The following is a 22,193-nucleotide window of genomic DNA, read 5'->3' as shown; positions in this document are numbered from 1 at the left end:
ATCGGCTTGCACACAGTAAAGCATTCTATTAAATTAGATCTGGATCAGTCTCCAATACACAAATTTGGTCATCAATGTTGTTATAACGTTCCGTGTTGAAGATAAATTCTTTTGACGTGACAACGTCTTATAATTCGATGGAGGGCTGCACGTACGAAAAAACATGACTCATGCGGCGTTACCTCGCTCTGAGGCGTTCCATTTAAGGCTTGAAGTGCAAGCGAGAGCGCGGAACGAGCGACAAAGAGACACAATCGGCCTCCGCGTTCGGCAGCGTTCGACATCTGTCTCTCTCCTACTTGAGTGAGCGATGCGTCCGCGTGGACAGCTGCTATACAATAATACATTTCCATTTACCTCCTTCTCTATATCCATACAAAATATCTGTCAAACAAATAAAATTAAAATTTTCTTTTGAAAAATGAAACCATTCCATCAGTATTTTCTTATGACGTTGTCACGTTCAACTATCGTCAGTAAACCGACTTTACAGACAACCGATTTTTTTTTTTTAATAAGTTTATCTTCCAATCGTAGCGTCTAACACACACATATTTCTAGTTTATTTCTAGTAAATCCATTTATTACTTATAACTACATACTATATATGAAATGAAACTAAATTACATGACTTGTTTTTGAAATTCGTATGAAGAAATCCATTAGAAATTCGCATGAAATCATATGAAGTTTGATGAAGTCATAATTCACCAACTAAAGTACAATGCGATGAAATTTACATGAAACGTGATAAAATCCAAGTGAAATACGTAGAACAAAAATTTTTCTAATGCTTACCTCCTCGATATTTAATAATATCGTTACCGCCATCGGAACGACCCGAGCAACTCCAAAAATAATCGCTTGTAGTTTTTGTTGGCAACTAAATTTTGCTATAACTACTATTCAACTGTGCGCCAGATTCCCTTTCCGTCCAACTGTTTTCCCGTATACGGAGTTTGTTCTGAAATGCGATATGCGAAATATCCTTCCATGCAGATAAAACGGCAACAGCACCGAAAGCTATTCGGCCATAAATTTTTGCGTTTCTCGCGGTAGAATCGAGATCCAGTTTCCTCGCGGTGGTTGGTTATTATCCTGTTCTTCCTTTTCCAAGCAAAATGATTGACAATAGCCAAAGCTTTGGCTCAGGGGAAACCTTACGTGGAATGAGATATGGGTCATTTGGGAGAACGCCATTGCCGGCGTAACCCGTATTCAGAACGAGTTTGTATCATCCCAGCAGTTTTCAGGGAGAAGGGGAGTGATCCTTTCCGGCCCTTCGTCGCAAGTACAACGGAGCGTGTCCGCAAAGACGTTCTGGGATACTTTGCCAACGTGATATTAGTTTACATTTTGCCATCGTCAAGGTTTCGCTCGTGGAAGTATAGCGATCCCGCAGTGTAAACGTTTCGGAAGTTATAGGTCCATAAATGTTTCGTGAACTTTATATTTCTCGGAGAAGATGACGCTCCTTTATCTTTATCGATATAGGTATCCAAGTCAATCTGTAAAATTCGGCATTTTCAAATGCGGCTAAGCAAATTAGAAACTCTTTTTTAGACTGTTTAACAAATATTACATTTAAAAGTAAATAAAACTCACTTGAAATCATATCAATTATTAGCCTTTTTCAGAAATAAAAACTGAAGACCGTCACTATACAGTGTAAACTCTTTATAACGTCACTCGATTTAACGACAAACTCCTTAAAACGTCGAAATTGCTTGACTTTGGTTGGCTTACATTGTTTTCTATACAATATTACACTCTATATAGCGTCACGCTCACTCTATTTAACGACAACAATGCGGCATTATAAATCATTAAGCAGTACTTTCTAAGTTGCCGAAATAGATAAGAACTGCAGCTGTGTACGTTGTTGAAGAAGACGATCCTGTCCCTCCACCAAGCATCAAACAAGCACTTGATGCAGCGAAACTATTAAAAAAATACTTTTTATATAATCAAATTGATCCAACATCTCAAGATATGAGTAAGATACGTAACAAAGTACAATTAAAATATTGGAGCAGCAAAAAACATCAGACGAAGATAACAGGCTATACGCAATGTACGAATAATAATGTTCGTGTGCAAAATGTGTACTATACTATATAAAATAATATCTTTAATTTCTCTACATTTAACGACCACTCTTTATAACGCCGAAAAATGTTCAGTCCCTTAAGTGTCGTTAAGAATGTAATCGAGTTATAATTCCAGTTTGATTGAAGTAGTTTAATCAATTTTCATCTTTAAATTATATTTTTAGTACAGAGATGCAGTTAAGATTGTTAATTAATGTTTTTCTCTTAACGTTAACTTAAATACAATTTGTAATACAACATCTATATAGACAGCCCAACATACAGCAAATATTACAACCCCAGAATGTAAACTATTGGAAAACGTTTTTCTCACCAAAATAGCCTTTTTTATGTGAAACTCTATTATGTAGAAATAGTCAACTACTTAACAATACTGTTGAAGACAAATTCTTGTAAAATTGTAAGGTTGAAATCCTTACACATCCATAAGTTTATATGGAGTTGCTAAAAAAGTTTTTAGTTGCTAACTACGAGAGTTTTTTTATAAACTATCTTTTTAGTACCGAAAATAAGACGTCCATGAGGATATACAAACATTAATAGCAAATAATAATAAATGTTATTAAAAATTTTGGTGGAGGCGCAGGGGCAATTGAAAACAAGACTATAATTGAACTATTATTTCAGTTTAACTGAAGTAAATTGACAAGTTTTCATCTTCAAACTATATTTTTCCTTTATATATGCAGCTAAGGATGGTAATTTGTACTTTATTTTCACAGACAATCCAACATACAGCCGATATTACAACTTTAAGAATGTAACTACAAAGAAAATTAGAAAGTTAGTTTTTTGAAATTAAATACGTTATGTAATTATAAGCAACTTGAAAAATACTTAAAGTTGAACTTAGAGCCTCAAAAAAAGTCCCGAGTGGCTTATTAATTGCAAACTACAGAGGTTATCATTCAAACCCATGGAGTGTTGCTCACTTTGTCATACAAAAGTTAGTGTATAAATCATTTTCTTTTAAAATTGCCAATTGTTCAATTGCCGTGTCCAAGTTTGCGCCACAAATTCGTGTCTAAAGTAAGCAGACCGCCTAATTTTGCAAATGGCCGCATCCAGAATGCATCAACCCGATGGCGTTCTGCACTGCTGAGCGTAATGCGGTTTGCACATGAGGGCTAACGGGGTAAAGGGTGTCGGGTACTCGCTTCCTACTTCGTATGTACGTAATAACTGTAATTTATCCTGGAAGTTAGCGTTTACTCGCTAATGAGGTTGTATCGTCCATTTTGTTGCTTATAATCGCTAAGAAATTCAAGCGCAACGTATGCGAGGCTTTTAGACGCGAAACGTTGAACGTTGTCAAGCTATAAATTATATATTCACAGCGTACCGTTACAATCTATCCTTAAATCGTTACTTTAAAACTCACATTTTCAAAGGGAAGAAAGGCGAGAAAGAATCTGAGCTTGAATAGAAACATTCCCAGAAATTAATAAGAAATCATCACTGTGGCTTATTAATATGTGCTAAGATTTGAAATGAAGAAAACTGTAAGGGACTTAAGCATCCACTCTACTGCCCCTACTTAACCCCTAGTCCTTCGCGGAGATATAGTTCAAGAATTGATTCACCCAAATAGGAGTTCCTTATGCCTGAACCGAGCGCTCAGATTAACTGAATCATCCTGCCTGACATTTACTGGTTCCTAACTCATCAACTCTAAATAATCAGAAGAAATAATAAATAGTGTTAAGGTAAATTAAAGACGCTTATGTGGCAATAAGACAACATTTCAAAAGCAACAATAAATAATGCTTTTTAAAGGTATTTAGGTACTATAATAATTGTGAAGATTAAGTACGTGAAACCAGGACAAACTGAAAGGTGCAAGGACATGTAGTAATGTTAAATGTGCTAAGTTGTATCAGGGTTTTTCTCTAGTTTGTACTGATGTTTGTCTATCCAATCCTTGACATATTGTTGCAGGAACTTCAAGTTTCTCTTCTGTGATTATACATTTCACCATTCTTTTGAATTCAGTAGATGATTGCTAAACAATTTAAAACTGTGTTACATATTTATCTAACAAAAAATAGCGTTATTAATCAGTGGGCAATAAACAAAGATTTGCAAAACTTAAAACAACTTTCAGTTATACTTCTATTCGTAGCAGTACAGAGGTTTTTTGTTTGTTAGAAATTATTCTAATGAAAACACTATTTTACTGGAAAATAATGCTAAATCATTTACTGTTGGATGTGTTTTAGAAATGCTAAGAAGAGTCATAATTAATCTGCATCAAACTAAAATTTCAAGAGTACCTAAGTTATCATATATCATTAGATATAACTCAAAACATAAAGTAAAAATCAAATCAACAGTGAAGCAAGAAAAACGTAAAGTGTAACACTATATACATATGTTATGTAAATCTTTGTAGCATTCGTATTAAAGCTGATTCGACATGGTAATAGCGAATTTTACACACCAGTTTCGGTTTTATAGTTACAAACCCGACCTTCCTATGTAAAATGCTAAGATAAAATAAAATTGTATGCCAGTATAAAATTGAGTGTATGAAGTTTCCATCTTATGTTTAATAACTCAAAATCTCAACGTTTTCCAACTCTAAAAACTCTGGGTTTCAAGAACAGTATAAATTCTAGATCAATAATTTATCGTAAATGCTAGAGATTGATCGCGATTTCGATCTTATTAGATCTTGTCAGCTCACCACTGACGGTTTTGATTATAAATCAACGACCAAACCGAATCTACGTATAGCAACTAGTTCAGTCAGTAAAATCGATTCACAATCTCTGAAATGTTAAATTGAGAGAATCCTTTGATTTAATGAACATTTTTTATTTATTTTTAGTTGGTTTTATTCGGGACAGAATACGTAATAAATTAACGTTATCAGTTATTTTTAAAGCAAATTTTCCTTCCGAATGAAAGTGAATTATTGCTGTCCTTATTTCTTCAAAAACAAATTTACCCCATGACAATTTCAAACGTCCTGATATTAAGCAGATACATTTGATAATGTTTTAACAACATATGTAGAGAAATCCTTATCAAATCCTAATTTAAAGGATTTTCGTTTATTATGGCGTAAATACACAAATTCTGTATAATTTTTGGTGTGTCAAGGTGTCTTCTTTTTTTCTAGGTCGACCAGATCAAGTACAAAATTGCAGCGTTTCAAACATATCAATGTCCTCTTTCTCTGTTAAGTGTATGGAAGGATTCAACGGTGGTCTTTCTCAAGCCTTTTTCGTTGAGGTAAGATATTAATAAGTTTTAAGTTCATCGAAGCACTTTTATTTAATATGAGGCTTTTTTTACAAACTTGAAAACATTGACATATGGCATTAAAACAAGAATTAAAAAAAGTATTCCAATGAAAAGTAAATAATATTCCCGAAGGATAGAAAAATTAGTTTTATTTGATCGTCAAGGATCTTTGTCGCCTATTTAGGACATTAACGCGAGCGCGAATTAAGTCGCTAGTAAAACCTAGTATTAATTTAAATGCTTACTACATACTAATTATACCATTAGTAAATCAGAAAAAATCAACAATGTTTGCAAATGTGGATTTAAAACGACTCAAGCGAGACATATTTTTACAAATACTGTCCACATCAAACTAAATTCTTTTTAAAGTATCGACTTGAAAGAAATGGAGCTTCGGGGCAATAATAATAGTCCTGCAAATACACTGCTGGTTCTCCATTCCTTACAAATGTGTACAGTTTTCAGGAACAAAATGCTTATTATCATTACTTTGCAATATTNATTGAGGTAAGATATTAATAAGTTTTAAGTTCATCGAAGCACTCTTATTTAGTATGAGACTTTTTTTACAAACTTGAAAACATTGACATATGGCATTAAAACAAGAATTAAAAAAAGTATTCCAATGGGAGTCACGTTGGGATAATTTTTTAAAGCCGCGCTTTAATTATAACAACAAGGCCTTTCCCCCTATATCAGTCTAATTAAAATTACAATTACAATGGTTATTATTCGTGCAACTTCACTGCAACTACTGTTTTATATTTGAAAAGCTCGAACTTTGTTTCTCATTTTCCACTTTCTACTCAAAATATTGTTTTTTTTTTAAACTCGGCTTTTAATCTTTGCGTTTATAGCACATATCACTCACAACGACTTAGGAAGTCGAAGTTACTTTTGCATATGTCTGTATTAATTATTTTTGACCTAAATTGTGAATATGTAGACTCTAATTAAAGATAACACCTCAGGTGTCAAAACGTGTTTTAGGTTTTTAAACATTTTCGGGTTTTAGTGGCAATTTAGTCAAAATTCACAGAAACTTCTTATAAACATTATCAAAAGTACAGAAAAGGACATAGGGTAGATTTGGTCATTTTAGTTCAGCAAAAAGAGCGCTCATCTTAGTTCGATTATTTTTCCGCGACTGGTTCGCTCTTATAGTTCGTTAGTTCACTGNTTCCAATGAAAAGTAAATAATATTCCCGAAGGATAGAAAAATTAGTTTTATTTGATCGTCAAGGATCTTTGTCGCCTATTTAGGACATTAACGCGAGCGCGAATTAAGTCGCTAGTAAAACCTAGTATTAATTTAAATGCTTACTACATACTAATTATACCATTAGTAAATCAGAAAAAATCAACAATGTTTGCAAATGTGGATTTAAAATGACGCAAGCGAGACAAATATTTACAAATACCGTCCACATCAAACTAAATTCTTTTTAAAGTATCGACTTGAAAGAAATGGAGCTTCGGGGCAATAATAATAGTCCTGCAAATACACTGCTGGTTCTCCATTCCTTACAAATGTGTACAGTTTTCAGGAACAAAATGCTTATTATCATTACTTTGCAATATTTAGAGTGTTCTGAGAAGGCATATCTTTAATTGAATATCTCCATGGTGCCATGAAGGAAAACGATCTCGTTCTTTTATTGTTCCAATTCCATTAGATGTTTTCCCTTTCGACTTCATGACTTTTTTGTTTTGCTTTTTCGTTTTTCTACGAAATTGCTTTTAAGGTGTTTGTTTTCGTTTTATCGTAACTTCATTGTTCTGATGTAAAGTGATTCTCAAAGTTAAACGTTCCAGGTGCGGGAGTCAGAAAGTCAGGAAGTAAAAGCGAATGTATCTTCGCCAGTTTCGCAATTCTACATAACAGATTTGAAGCCAGGAGTTCACTATCAAATGGGGCTATTCGCGTTTAATTCCAAAGGACGCAGCGAGCCAACTGTTTTACAGGCGTCTACACTTCGATTACCCGAAAAGCAGTTAACCAGTGAGAAAGGTTAGTCTTTTTTCATCTGTTTCAAAAACTCATGAATCCAGTATCACTGTTCAAAAATAAAACACTTATTGTAAATACACATATACCTAAGGGTCGTTTTTCTAGACTAATGGTGGTATTTGCACTATGAAGATTGAATATGATTCATATTTTTCTCTTTGAAGTGATTGAGATACAGCTTTTCTATGTTTATGTTATTGTTTCTTCAGTTCAGCAACAAATAATTCTTCTATATGCTTCCTTATTTACCTTTGTCAGTCGTTTTAATTGGAAAAATGACACTGATGCGAAAATAGTTTGTTTACCGTGAAAGATCAGAGCCATAATAGGGTTGCAAATAATTTAATTGTTGTAAAATCAACATTAATCATTTTATATCAAAACATTTACAACCCCATTTTGTTTCCGATTTTTACACATTGAATAAGAGAAGGAGGAGTTCATAATTTCTTTAGTTTTGGGTTCATCTAATAACTGAAGTTTTTCGAATCGTTTTCTAAGAATTTTGGATTATAGGCATTTATTAGCACACCATAATATCTTGCAGTTGTCAGTTTTACACAGCTGAGTATATCAATCGATGTTGTTTTGCGGGCCGTTTTGTTGTAATTCATATAATTTCGTAGTTCCATGCTAAAAGTATGATAAGTGGTGATTTGGCAGGTACTGATATCAATTTGGAACTTCAAAATTTCATGGACCATGACATTCAACACCGAAAACAATATCGATCCAATATTTTAGATTATCCATTTCCAAGCAGTTTAGAATTTTTTGGATTCTCTTCAGTTAAAGAATTAGATGTCATTCATGAAATGTCTCTTTGTCCTCTTTTTAAGCTTATAATACCTTTAATATGTGAGCAACTTTCATTCATCATTTTATATAATGTTTGATCGGTGATACTGGCAAAACTTTTAGTGGCAAAAATGAATATTCCATTTTACAAATAGAAAAGTATTTTAAATAAAATACAAAATACTTTTCTAAAAAAAAAAATAGGTATTTCTCATGTCTGCATTTAATGTATACCTACATTGAAAAGTTTGCGACAAAGAAGTTGCACTTAAACGCTATAATTCGTTTAAACCGTCGATTGTTGTTTTTATTTGCCCGAGTGTTTCTTTTTCAATTCAAAGAACATCCAGACAAAGACAACTGTACGGGGGTTGTAATCAGAACACAATCGCGAATTAAATTACAACGGTAACGAAGAAGAGTGTACGTATAACGGTCAGCAATTTATTTGATTTATTTCTTATCATGCATCGTGGCTCGGTCTGCCGTTGCCATTATCCCGCAGGTCCGTAATAATACATTTTCCTCTTTAGATTATGAAGGAAATAAAGAAGGCCAATTAATGTGGCATGATGCAATTTTCACGCGGTCTGTTTTGTGTGTGTTTCCAGGCATTCTTCGATCCGGTCTTCGCATCACTCCTTTCATAAGCGTCGTAATTGGGGTCGTTTCGGCTTTATTCATTGTTTCGTTGGTGGTAATACTAATTCTTCGTCTCAGATGTCCCAACAAAGGCCAAAGAAAACGGCAAAAGAATGCCGCGACCGCTGCAGTTACAGCAGCCAACGGCAACTCTGATCTCAGAGGATCCACCAATGATATCACAGATAAATCAGGTTTGTTCAAAATTAACGAGTTATTGATTTACCTGGTTTTATCTTTATATAGTAGGGATATAAAGCAGAGGATAGCGCAGGGTCGAGTCGCCTTCGATAAAAAGAAGTCACTTCTATGCTCGCGAACGGTTAATTTAGAAATTCGAAAAAGGCTGGTAAAAGTGTATGTTTGGAGCACGGCGCTGTACGGGTGCGAAACATCGACAGTGGGCGCGGGGGAAAAGAAAAGGTTAGAAGCGTTCGAAATGTTGTGTTACAGACGAATGATGAGGATACCGTGAATAGAGAAGGTTGAAAATGAAGAGGTGTTAGAAAGAATAGGAGAACATAGGACTATAGGACGCGAGGTTATTAGTAGGACACCTTCTCAGGCATGAAGGACTAGTCAGAGACATATTAGAGGCAGAAACAGGAGTTAGGAGGGGTAGAGGTAGACCTAGATTAAATAACTGTTCGCAAATAGTTAAGGATGTGGGTTGTTCTAGTTTTAGGGTAATGCGAACATTAGTGCAGAATAGGAAAGAGTGGAGGTGCGTGTCCAACCAGTCTTAGGACTGACGACCTTATGATGATGATGATGATGATGTGTACATGCAAACAAAGTATCATAAATAAGACAACTTGAAATAATGGAAATAAATTAAATCATCCTTTGTTTTGGAGTTTGAATATTTGCATCTTTGAAATAAGCCTTGTAATAAAATGTCTAATAACTAAAACAGGATTATCATCTTAAGGTTGTCAGTCTTAAAACTGTTTGGACATGCACCTCTACTCTTTCCTATTCTAAGCTAATCTTCGCATTTCCCTAAAACTAGAACATCCCACATCCTTAACTATTTGCAAACAGTAATCTAATCCAGGTCTATCTCTACCCCTCTTAACTCCTGTTTCTGCTTGTAATACGTTTGTAACCAGTCATTTATGTCTGAGAAAGTGTCCTACCAACTTCTATCTAACCTGTTTCTTATTGACCTTTGTTCTCCTGTTCTTTAACAATCTTTTTCGAATTTCTTAATTAACCCTTTCCGATTCGACCCTGCGTTACCTTCTGTTTTATATCTCCACTGCTTCTTCCATCCTGAGTTATCTGACTTCCTAGATAATGAAATAGGATATCATCTTAAAAAAAACTAAGTGCAGGAATCAATTTAATGTTGTACTGATAAAATACTTTATTAAAAACGTACGAAAAAGTGTTTCATATACGCCTAATTTAATGACATTTTACTCTTTTATTTGGATTGCATGAGAGTTAATTAAATATTAAGGAATCAAGCAAAATATCCTGTCTACTTCCCATGATCTTCTAAAGTTAACCTAATATCCTTTCACAAAGGGGGTAGTCCGATATCAAAACATGACTCGAGTGCTGGAGAATGCGACAGCGACGAAAAAAATCCGGACATTATACCACAACCGATCGACGGAGGTGAAGATGTGTCAGACCTTTGTAGACGAAGGCAGCAGGTGTCAACTATAGAAACATCGTCTCCTACGAGGAGTCTACTGCATGCCTCTGGAGCTGGTGGTGGTTATATTGGATACTGTACCCTTCGAAACGGCATGCCCGTGCATGACATGAGCCAACAAAAACTGGTAAATATTAACCCAGTTTAGATATCTGGTCTTCCTTAATAGTTACGTTACGTTTCGAAAGAGAGACGCCACTGTGAAGGCATGAAAAATTGCAATGTTTGCAATTTCTTTTCTGTTAGTTAATTAATTTTTTATTGAAGGAAAAATATGTATAGAATACATTGAACTATACTTATACAAAATTGAAAAATTTCATAGTGGCTCCATGAATAAAAAAAAAATACAGCGTGTAATTATACAACACGCTACTGAAGTGAAACTTCTTCAAACACACAAACATAGGGGTTAAGGAATTGGTTTAATGGTAATATTTGTACATTATGAATTTAAATTTTACACTATACATGCCGGAGTTGCCTGATTTCGTTACATAGCAATTCGCATGAAACGAACTTACCCTACCGTTCGTAAAGAAGTTTCACTTCAAAAAATGTCGCCGCATGGTATCTACATCGTGCATGGAATATCTTCATGTTGGCTCTTTTAAATCAACTTCACATTAACGGCCACTACTATTTTAGTGTATACGATTAGTAAATGTTATTTGTACGTACTAACCTTCTGTATACCTTTCAAGGCTCCTTTAATGGCACCGTTTCCGCCTTGCACGTTACCCCGACAGGTAGCGCAGCAGTGGCAATACGGTCCATTGAGTCACTTACCTCCGAACATGTATCAGATGCCTCAGTACAGAGGTCCGCCGCCTAATCTAAGGCCTAGACTCAGGGAACCTCCGATTCCTCTTCAAGCCATTGTGGCAACGGAAGAGGAACCCAGTCCCAACACTCCGCTTGTAAATAAAAGGGAAAGCTCCGTTTGACAAGTCACTTTTCTTTAGGACATATGCGATTTTAATGAACGAAAGTGAGAAACTATACATAGGTAACTTAGGAAATTAATGTCTAAATCGAAATTTCGTTTTTTTTTTTTCTCTCAATAAACTAGTTGAATATGTATAAAGGTAATAAATTTAAAAGATATCAAACTCCTAAGCCGAAACAAATCCGTATTTACTGAAGAATTTTTCCCGGATTCCTTTCTTTTTCAATAAAGGCCAAAGAAAACTATAAAAGGATGTCGCGATCGCTATCATTGCGGAGAATCCACGAATGATATCGCAAATAAATCAGGGGTGTGTTCTGAAATATAACCTCAGTATGCTGATAACGTCATGAATCGACGCCATACTGTTGATTCGTTCCGAAATATACTGGCCAGTGGGTTGAGGTTAAATTGCCGCCATAATGAGAATACTGTTTGTGTTCGTTTACAACAATTTTGCTTCAAAAGTTATTAAAGTTTCTTATAATAAAAAATTCCTAAAAGTTTGATGCACACACGCCCGTTTGATATGCTACTACGTCACACTTGTCTCACCAGTACAATATGGTGGCACACCAGTACAACATGGCGTCGATTCATGACGCCATCAGCACTGGCCAGTATGCTAGGTTATATTTCGAAACATACCCCAGATTTATTGTATTCACCGTAATTGAAACCGCAATTGTAATCGACTGATTTTACTTAACGTTTCGCTGCTCATGCTGGCCGCTTCTTCAGAGGGGATCTATTAACGGCTTCAGTCTTTAAATTCCTTCTGAAGAATCTGATAGCATGAGCAGCGAAAGATCGAGTAAAATTAACCGACAAGGTGGTACTCGAAAGAAATTTCTTCAGTAAACAACAGCCCTACGAAATTCATATTTGTTACAAAATTTTAATAATACAAATGATTTAAGCAACAACAGATAAAACAAACTTTTCAGAATGAATTCTTAAATAAAATGTTTATTTAGATGATATTCAGATGATACAAGTATACAGCTATTTTTGAACGAAAACAAACATTTTATCCATGGCCATTTACAAAGGTCAATAGGTAGAATAAATAGGAAATTTTAAAATCAAATTACTCATTGGTTTGCAGTCAGATCTCACATCAAATAAAAACCAAACAAATCGAAAAACAATTCTCTTTTTAACGTGTAATTGGTAAATTAATTGAACGTAAACAATGGTACATCAACATAAAAAATTTTATAGAAATACCATCACCTGTTTGCCGGTGTCAATTGGTGAACTTTTGGCTTGTTTGTTTTCTTTTCATCAAATATTTTGTTGATATAATGTCGGCGAATCCAATTCTTCGATCCGGTTATCCAATTTTTTCTTGAAGTCTGTTTTTTGGGATGCATTATTTTCATTCAATTAATTCACAGTTACACGTTTTGATAGATTTGTGTGCCATTTAATTAGTCTTACAACATCCAAACCTCAAATAGATTAAATATCCTTTGCTTAAAATTCATTTCTGTTGTTTTAAATATCTATTGTTAGGCAAATACTATAAATAAGCTTTCATTTTCAGGCTTAGGAGTAAAAGAGAAAAATGACTGATAAAGCGCATTTTAGAAAGTCGAAATATGTAAATAGATAAAAGATTCTTCATTCCCTTCTCATTATTTATACGACGTCTTGTCTTCTAAAAACTTATATTTCTTTGGCTTTAAAGCAGAAATGGAAACTATCTGTAACTTTGGTTGTGTTTTGAGAAATTTTATAAATAATTTCCAAAGAATATAAGTTACCGTTTCTACAAATCCCTGAAGCACACAAAATTAAAAACAAAGTAAAAAAGTTAATTTCATATTGTAAATATTGTAANGTTGAATTTTCCCTTAGACTTCTTTATGCCTAAAGTATACAAGAAATAAGGATGGATATTCGGAATTTCAAATCCTGAAATGACTTAAAAGGGTAGCAAAGTTTGTATGGAACGTTATTGTTTGTGGTTTGAATTACTTGAAACTTGGTCTTAATGCTCCTTAATATAATTACCTAATCAAACACCTAGAGGAAGAGATAGGTGCTAGTGTTTTTCTAAATTGTTGACGCATTCTTTTCTAACCTTTTGTTACAATCGTGACTCATCAATGCCTAGGCTAAACGCTTGGTCCTAGATATAACTGAAATTTTCCTCTGGGTTTCCTTTATGATGTAAACATGAAATAAGGAAAGTTGTTAATTGTTATAAAGAAAATGGTAAGAATTAGTCGTGATTATTATAAACCAGCGGAATTTTAGATGAGAGACGATTGTAGTAGTAAATATATATAAAAATGTGCTGGTAATTATAATTGTTACGAGTTCGTCAAAAAATTGATAATTCGATATCAATTTTTCATATTATATGCTTTCCAGGGTGTTTTATAGGATATTTTATCTTCTATGAAACAGCTTTGGTCTATTTTTCTTCTGTCTGGCTTAGTTTTTGAAGTAGCGGAGTGTAAAAAATGTTTTAATGTATTTTTGATATCTGAATAGAAATACATAGGTAATAATAAAGTATAGAGGGTGTCCCAAGCAAGCGGGTTTCTTCAATAACTTCTTTACAATTGAAGATATCAAAAAACAAATTCTTACAAAAGTGGTACCATATAAGTATCTTCATATCCTAAAATTATTTTCGATTGAAGCTATGTGTGAAAATAGCACACCTCTGTGTGCTTTCGCTTCGGAAATATTCAAAATGGCGGAGAATTTTATGGAAATTGATGCATTTAATATATGGTTAACAAAGTGGTATTTAAGTTTAACGAGAAATTCAAAAATGCAATAAAAGTAAATAAATTCTAATATATTGTGTGAATGTGTATTGTTGGCTGCATATACTATACATATTTATTCTGATTTAACTATTATCTGTCTATTTTCTAGCAGAGGTCGTCCCTACTCTTCAATTATACGAACAAACGTCGCGTTATCTCGGCATTGTCTCGATTATCACGGCGAAAATCTGTGGCTTTTAGTTTACAGCTTTCAGTCAGCTGTAATAGTGTTTTCCGTTGTGTTCGTATGCCGGCGAACTTTATAACAACTTTAGGCGGAAATGTGCGTAAAACATTAAACGCGTACTTTAAAATCGATTAATGGTTTATTGATCAATAAATCGGTGTAACAGTCCATTCCATCAGTACGGATGTTGGTTTCCTATCGCTGGCTAATCCCATGGAAAATCACCTTTACGTTTCGGAATCAAGGTAAGATTTTACCATATTTTGATATTGTTTAGCTCTAGATAGATGTAATACATATATAAACTTGCATAATAGTATTGGAGAGTCAAAACGATCAAGAAAATTGACTGCTAAAGGTGTAATACGGAAAAAATTACGAAGAAAATTTGCAACATCAAAAATTAAAATGTGTTTGTTTTTTTCAATAAAAACAGTTGTAGTCTGGTTAAGGAAAGTCAAATCTCGAGGAGCTTCTTTTTTCCAAATTGTTCTTTCTTCTTTTGTGGCATTTTGTTAGAATCCTGATTCATCAACGCCCAGGCTAGACGCTTGATCCTAGATAGCTGAAATTTTCCCATAGGTTTCCTTCCCTTTAAATAAGGATGACTATTTCGAAATTCACGTCCGAAGGGGGTTAAACAGGGTAGCAAAGCTTGTGTGAAACATTATTGTTTGTGATCAGATTTACTTGAAACTTGGTCTTAATGCTCCTTGATATAATTACCTAATCTAACACCTCCTTCGGCACTGAAAAATTAAAACCACTGGATAATTAATTTTGTGAATTTTTTGTAATTTTTCAGCTAAAAAACCTAAAAAAAAATCACAAAAAGGGTAATACAACAAGTTACCTATGTAAAGTTAATCAGTTAACGAATTTCATGTTTTGAAGTAATTTTTCTTATAAATTCCAATTAACAGTAAAAGTTACGTATTATATTTCAGTGCATTGAGGAAACTGAAATATTAACTTCCATTAACTTACAATCATTTTCACGAAAAGTTGGAAAAGTTATCTTTTCCAAAATGGTTACATAAACGTTTTTCTTTTGAATATCTTGCAAGGAAAATAGGAATATTTTATATAGAACTTTTGCTTACCCTAATATTTTTGAAGGGATGTTGTTGCTCTTCCAAAGGAAAAGATACTAGCTTTTTTCTGAATTGTTGACACATTTTTGACTTATCAATGCCCAGGCAAGACACTAGGTCCTAGATAGTTGAAATTTTCCCCTAGGTTTCATTTAAAACATGTACAAAAAATAAGGATTAATATTTCGAAATTCAAGTCCCCAGAAGGTTAAAAAGGGTGGCTAAGTTTGTTTGGAACATTACTGTTTTTGGTCAGATTTCCTTGAAACTTGAAACACCTATTATTTCGGCATTTTAAAATATTTAACCTCGGGTTTTGTGAACTTTTAGTAGTTTTGCAGTTGAAAAACCTTAAGAAAGTTCACAAAAAAGAGTATACACAACAAGTTGACTACGTTATAAACGCAATCAGTTAATAAATATCATGTTTTGAAGTAATTTTTCTTAGAAATGTCAGTTAGCAACATTTTATCTGAAACTTTTGCTTGCACAAACGTTTTTGAATGGATGTTGTTGAATTTTCCCTTAGACTTCTTTATGCCTAAAGTATACAAGAAATAAGGATGGATATTCGGAATTTCAAATCCTGAAATGACTTAAAAGGGTAGCAAAGTTTGTATGGAACGTTATTGTTTGTGGTTTGAATTACTTGAAACTTGGTCTTAATGCTCCTTAATATAATTACCTAATCAAACACCTAGAGGAAGAGATAGGTGCTAGTGTTTTTCTAAATTGTTGACGCATTCTTTTCTAACCTTTTGTTACAATCGTGACTCATCAATGCCTAGGCTAAACGCTTGGTCCTAGATATAACTGAAATTTTCCTCTGGGTTTCCTTTATGATGTAAACATGAAATAAGGAAAGTTGTTAATTGTTATAAAGAAAATGGTAAGAATTAGTCGTGATTATTATAAACCAGCGGAATTTTAGATGAGAGACGATTGTAGTAGTAAATATATATAAAAATGTGCTGGTAATTATAATTGTTACGAGTTCGTCAAAAAATTGATAATTCGATATCAATTTTTCATATTATATGCTTTCCAGGGTGTTTTATAGGATATTTTATCTTCTATGAAACAGCTTTGGTCTATTTTTCTTCTGTCTGGCTTAGTTTTTGAAGTAGCGGAGTGTAAAAAATGTTTTAATGTATTTTTGATATCTGAATAGAAATACATAGGTAATAATAAAGTATAGAGGGTGTCCCAAGCAAGCGGGTTTCTTCAATAACTTCTTTACAATTGAAGATATCAAAAAACAAATTCTTACAAAAGTGGTACCATATAAGTATCTTCATATCCTAAAATTATTTTCGATTGAAGCTATGTGTGAAAATAGCACACCTCTGTGTGCTTTCGCTTCGGAAATATTCAAAATGGCGGAGAATTTTATGGAAATTGATGCATTTAATATATGGTTAACAAAGTGGTATTTAAGTTTAACGAGAAATTCAAAAANGTAAAATAAAGAAAGTAGGTATTAATTTATATAAAAAAATAAAGGAAAGTATTAAAAGCAAACTAAATTAAGAGAAAGAAGAAGAAAATTATAAAGAAAAGATCTTAAATTAAATATATGCTTTCCAGGGTGTTTTATAGGATATTTTATCTTCTATGAAACAGCTTTGGTCTATTTTTCTTCTGTCTGGCTTAGTTTTTGAAGTAGCGGAGTGTAAAAAATGTTTTAATGTATTTTTGATATCTGAATAGAAATACATAGGTAATAATAAAGTATAGAGGGTGTCCCAAGCAAGCGGGTTTCTTCAATAACTTCTTTACAATTGAAGATATCAAAAAACAAATTCTTACAAAAGTGGTACCATATAAGTATCTTCATATCCTAAAATTATTTTCGATTGAAGCTATGTGTGAAAATAGCACACCTCTGTGTGCTTTCGCTTCGGAAATATTCAAAATGGCGGAGAATTTTATGGAAATTGATGCATTTAATATATGGTTAACAAAGTGGTATTTAAGTTTAACGAGAAATTCAAAAATGCAATAAAAAATGGGGCATTCTATTAAAAAAAAAATGAAGTTAGGTAGCGTCCAGGAAAAATGGGACACTCTGTATAATTGAAAATAGATTGAAGATATGAAGATACTTATATGGTAGCACTTTTGTAGGAAACTTTCTTTGATATCTTCAACTATAAACCAGTTATTGAAGAAACCCGCTTGCTTGGGACATCCTGTATATTTGTCTCAAGTTAGGGCAATATTGTGTAAGATGTAATTTTAATAAAAATCCTTTAGGATCTTTCGGATGGTTTTTACTTATTCAGGATTTTTGCTACCCAAGAATGCTTTATTTGACTGATTTATTTTAAAAAAATTAATTTAGTTTTTCAAATTAGTTTAAATTTTCTTAATTAATTCACTAAGACTGTTTTAATAAAGGTTTCTTGACGTAGAAATTCTTAATTTTCATCTAACTAACTAAATAAACAATTGTCCAGCTTATTTAATTTTTATTGAATGAAATTTTTAAACGAATATAAGACGTTATTAACTACAGTGTTACAACGTGGCTGTGTTTTCTCTTATCTGCGACGAACAAAAGATAATCATGACTTTCAGGCATCGTCCTCTAAAAAAACGTGCACGATAAAGCACACATAAGCTTCAACTTATAATAAAATTTTACCAATAAAACAAAACTATAAATTTTACAGTCTCAACTCTTTATTAATAAGTAAATATTTAATTTTTCATATTAATTATTAATTTTATAGGTATACTTAGGTATAAAAGTTAGCCAGACTGTTAAATCTAAGTTTCCTTTAAATTGAAATACCTAATGTCTTATTTCTATTTTTTTTTTTGATATTATATGTTATAGGTAATTTAGTATTGTACTACGTAGTAATAATTTCTTAATATACATTGAAATACGTTTGTTAATGTGATTCTAGATATATCTACTTATTTTTATCAAAATTATTAGTAGTATGTATGACGAGATACGTAAAAATCTGTATAAATAAACATTAAAGTATGCGCTGAACTTCAGAATGACTGTACCAAATTGGATAATTCTTTTTTTTTGTGTTCATTATTGTCAGAATAAGGTTTTTATAAATGAAAATTTTGAAAAAATCGAATGGAATTTTTTTTCAAAACTCATACTTGAGTGAGTGAATGAGACAGACAACTGTGAGAGATGAGATCTTCAATGTATTGACAAACCATCAACAAATTGACGTTGAGTTGTTCAGCCAGCAGTTGATAACTTCAACAAACAGTATTTTGTTAAAAAAAAAAACAGGCCTTACGTTAGTTTACGACTATTTCTTCTTTCGTAACAGAATGTTTCGTGTGTTTTGATGTGTTATTGGAGTTGTGTCGTGTTATTGAAAAAAAAAGCCAGATAAAAGATTTTGTCTAATTTTTTGTCATTAAGTACGTAACGTTTCCGCTACTTTATAATTTGATGGGTGAATCACTTTCGATACATTAAACTGGTTAATATATGAAATTATTGATAATCCAACTGATTTGAATTTACCGGAAGTGTTACATTTTCTTAGCCGAGGCGGGCATAAATAGTAAAACAAGTCTTTCAGGAATTCCGAAAATACTCACAAAAAGATGAATGAGGATACCGTGGATAGAGAAGGTTAGAAATGAAGTTGTATTAGAAAGAATAGGATAGGACATGTTAAAGGCAGAAACAGGAGTTAAGAGCAGTAGAGGTAGATCTAGATTAGATTCCTGTTCGCAAATAGTTAAGGATGTAAGATATTCTAGTTTTTAGCTCAGGATAGGAAAGAGCGGAGGTGCGTGTCCAACCAGTCTTAGGACTAACGACTTTATGATGATGGTGACCAAATAAAATTCTTGACTAAATGATAGTATCCTAGATATTGAAAATAGCCGACATAGTTAGTTTAATCCTTTTACTAGACGTTTTAATCGTTATTTATTTCCAAAAATTAATTAACTAAATACAGTATTTTGTCCAACAACATATGGTCCTACAGAATGTTTTGAAGAAGGTCAATGGAGAATATTTATCTATTTGTCTTTCTCTTTATTATATAGAACCTTCATCAGTATAAGAATAATCCTCTGTATAATTTTTCATTCAGAATTCATTTTTTTTTTAATTATAATTTTAAATAAGTAGATATCGGTATAAATAACTACGATAAAAAAAGTGTATTTTCGATTTAAATTTTTAACTACTTATATTATTTGAACGCTTTGAATTTTAGTTGATGGTTAGGATAGAAGAGTAGACGTAGGCCTACATCAGATTCCTGTTCGTAAATAGTTAAGGATGTAAGATGTTCTAGTTTTAGGGGAATGCGAAGTTTCGCTCAGGATAGGAAAAAGTGGAGGTGCGTTTGTAACTAGTCTTAGGACTGATGATGAAAGAATTTTAAAGGGATCGTGAAATGATTTAGCTTTTGTACCGTTGCAAGAAGAGGAAGTTCGGGAAGGAAAGGTAATTTTCGCTAGCATTTTTTATGGCTGCAGGACGAGGTGGTGGTTTATTGGTTTGAATTAAAGATTTATTTTCAATCGAACTCGAAATTATATAGTATGCTGCACAGTTGCAAATTTTTAGGATTTCCATCTAGTTCAAGTGCTCTCCGTATTTAGGTTTATCGATAGCGCCAGTAATCCTTTGCTCCAGTGACGAACTGTAAAATTCCTCATTAATTCGGTATTCCCCTTAGGAAGATTGGGGAGCTAAACTATTAAGAAAATTACTGGTGCATAAAACACAGTAGATAACAAATTGCAGAAGATACATCTGCAAAAGTTGATTTGGAGAAGCTGTTAAACATTTGTAATTAAACAAAGTGATGCTAAATATTAAAAATTAGATGAAAAATAATGACGTTTCGTCATTGTTTAAAACCGTCAAAGATCATTCGTTTTTAAAATAGTTTTGTTTCACTGCTAATTTTTAACAGTTTCACTAAATGGAATTTTGCAACGGATCTCGTTACTTACTATTTTTATGCCAAACTGTAACTCTCGAAATAGCTGATTAGACAGATAACAGCGTTTATATTTATGTTTAGTTTTGATTAAAGTTGTAGTTTCCGCAAATAAATTCTCACCAGCGCATTTTTACTTTTAATGTTAGGTGATTTTGGTCTATTAAAAGTTTTTTAACAAATACGTATTTCATTATCAGCTTACAGTGCCCAGGACTTCAGGCCAAGACAAGATTGATTTTGGACCACATATTGTCAGTTTTATCATCCCAACGCAGCAAAGGCAAAGAAGATCTAGGAGATGTGAGATTTATTGAAATTATTTTACTTAGAAAATTTCTTATTTTTTCTTTATTATTAGAACCTGCAGTCTAAATGGTGGACGATCAAAGGCAATGGAAATGTACAGTTAAGCAGGACATCAAGTCCAGCAGAAAACATTAGCACTATCATGTCGATGTCGTTTCTCTAATGTAAACTCAATCAAAGCAACAGGAACGTAAACGAAATGTAAGATTTACACATTTACCATACTTTTTAGTTACTTGTTAATGTGTTTATTTATTTTTGGAAGTTGGTTTTATCTTTTTATTGACTTTTTTTTCTTTTCTTTCGTTTTACTTACCTTTTATTTTCTGTTTACTATATTTATTTACTATAAGACCATTTTAAAACTTTTCATCATTCCGATATCCTTTGTTTCTATCTATTTCCTTTCAATTTATTTAGTGTAAAAACTTTATCCTTAATTTTTTTTTCTTTTAATTTACTTTAACAATATTAAAGATTTTAATTTTTTACGTAAAGCTTTTAATAAAAACTCACATTTCTTTAAACTTAATCTGTAAACGTTTTCTGCACATTAAGCCTATTTTCAAATTATTTCTTTTTAATAAACAGGATTTGAAATTGGGATCAACCAGAGTCACACACTGTAAAGCTTCCCAGTACCAATAATGGTGTAATCCAATTCAATAGAAATGTGGAGTTTACAGAACATTGAAAAGAGGATAATCAAGCTCCAATTCAAAAGTCCACATCACCCAAAGCAAGGTGCATCAACGAGTTTTATTTATTAATATTCTTTTATTCTTGCATCTACTTTTTATCTTTTTACTTGTGTTTAATCAACATTTTTCCTATCATTTGTTTCTTTTAATTTACTTTCCTGTTCTTTGTTTTTATTTTCCTTAATTTGTTTTTTTGTTAACTTCATTCAAGAATTTACTTTCTTTTTGTTTACTTTAAAATTTTGTCCAATTTGCTGACGCTACATTTAGATGTTTGTATCCTTTAATTTTAACTTAATTTAAAACCTTTCCCTTTACACTAGGAAATTTTTTTAATATTTCCTTTTTTAAAATTTTTATTCTGGATTTTAACTTACTTATTTTTTATCTTTTTAGTTATCAAGACAAAACATGGAGGCAAGACTGACCCTCCAAATCTACAAAACTACCCAAAGCTAAAGGTGGTCGTCCAATCTATTGGAGATATAAAGTCAACAAAGACATGTAAGTACATATTTATTATATCGTAGGCAGTTGATTAAAATTACAGTTAAACGTATATTGCTATTTCAAAAACTTAAATTAGAATCAACTAATATCGGAAAATCACTCAACTGTCGTAATATTGGTTCTTCATAGCCCATAAGCTTCTGTTTTGGTGATTTTTTTATAATATCAAACATTTTCAATTTATTATTATATATATTTATTCTGTGTGCAAGTAATTACTTA

General features: G+C 32.5%; 1 protein-coding gene and 1 long non-coding RNA gene across 2 annotated transcripts in view; both read left to right on the top strand.

The window, feature by feature from the left end:
- LOC108733179 (hemicentin-1-like) overlaps window positions 1–13,259 on the top strand; it is an 81,887-nt gene extending 68,628 nt beyond the window's left edge. The window contains exons 9-14 of the mRNA XM_018464238.2: window positions 5,236–5,348; window positions 7,179–7,374; window positions 8,784–9,008; window positions 10,348–10,607; window positions 11,185–11,471; window positions 12,979–13,259. Of these exons, the coding sequence (XP_018319740.1) occupies window positions 5,236–5,348; window positions 7,179–7,374; window positions 8,784–9,008; window positions 10,348–10,607; window positions 11,185–11,427 (1,037 nt within the window). The 3' untranslated portion in view covers window positions 11,428–11,471; window positions 12,979–13,259. The remainder of the gene's footprint in view (window positions 1–5,235; window positions 5,349–7,178; window positions 7,375–8,783; window positions 9,009–10,347; window positions 10,608–11,184; window positions 11,472–12,978) is intronic.
- Window positions 13,260–14,338: 1,079 nt separating this feature from the next.
- On the top strand, window positions 14,339–22,010 carry LOC108733174. The gene is made up of 5 exons (XR_001937198.2): window positions 14,339–14,650; window positions 20,652–20,754; window positions 20,813–20,961; window positions 21,352–21,504; window positions 21,858–22,010. It is a non-coding gene; the product is annotated as an uncharacterized LOC108733174 (long non-coding RNA).
- Window positions 22,011–22,193: the final 183 nt, after the last annotated feature.

Source organism: Agrilus planipennis, unplaced genomic scaffold, assembly GCF_000699045.2.
Source record: "Agrilus planipennis isolate EAB-ADULT unplaced genomic scaffold, Apla_2.0 scaffold72, whole genome shotgun sequence".
Taxonomy (NCBI): Eukaryota; Metazoa; Arthropoda; class Insecta; order Coleoptera; family Buprestidae; genus Agrilus; species Agrilus planipennis.
Note: the sequence above shows the minus strand (reverse complement) of the source record. Positions and strands in the feature narration are given on the sequence as shown.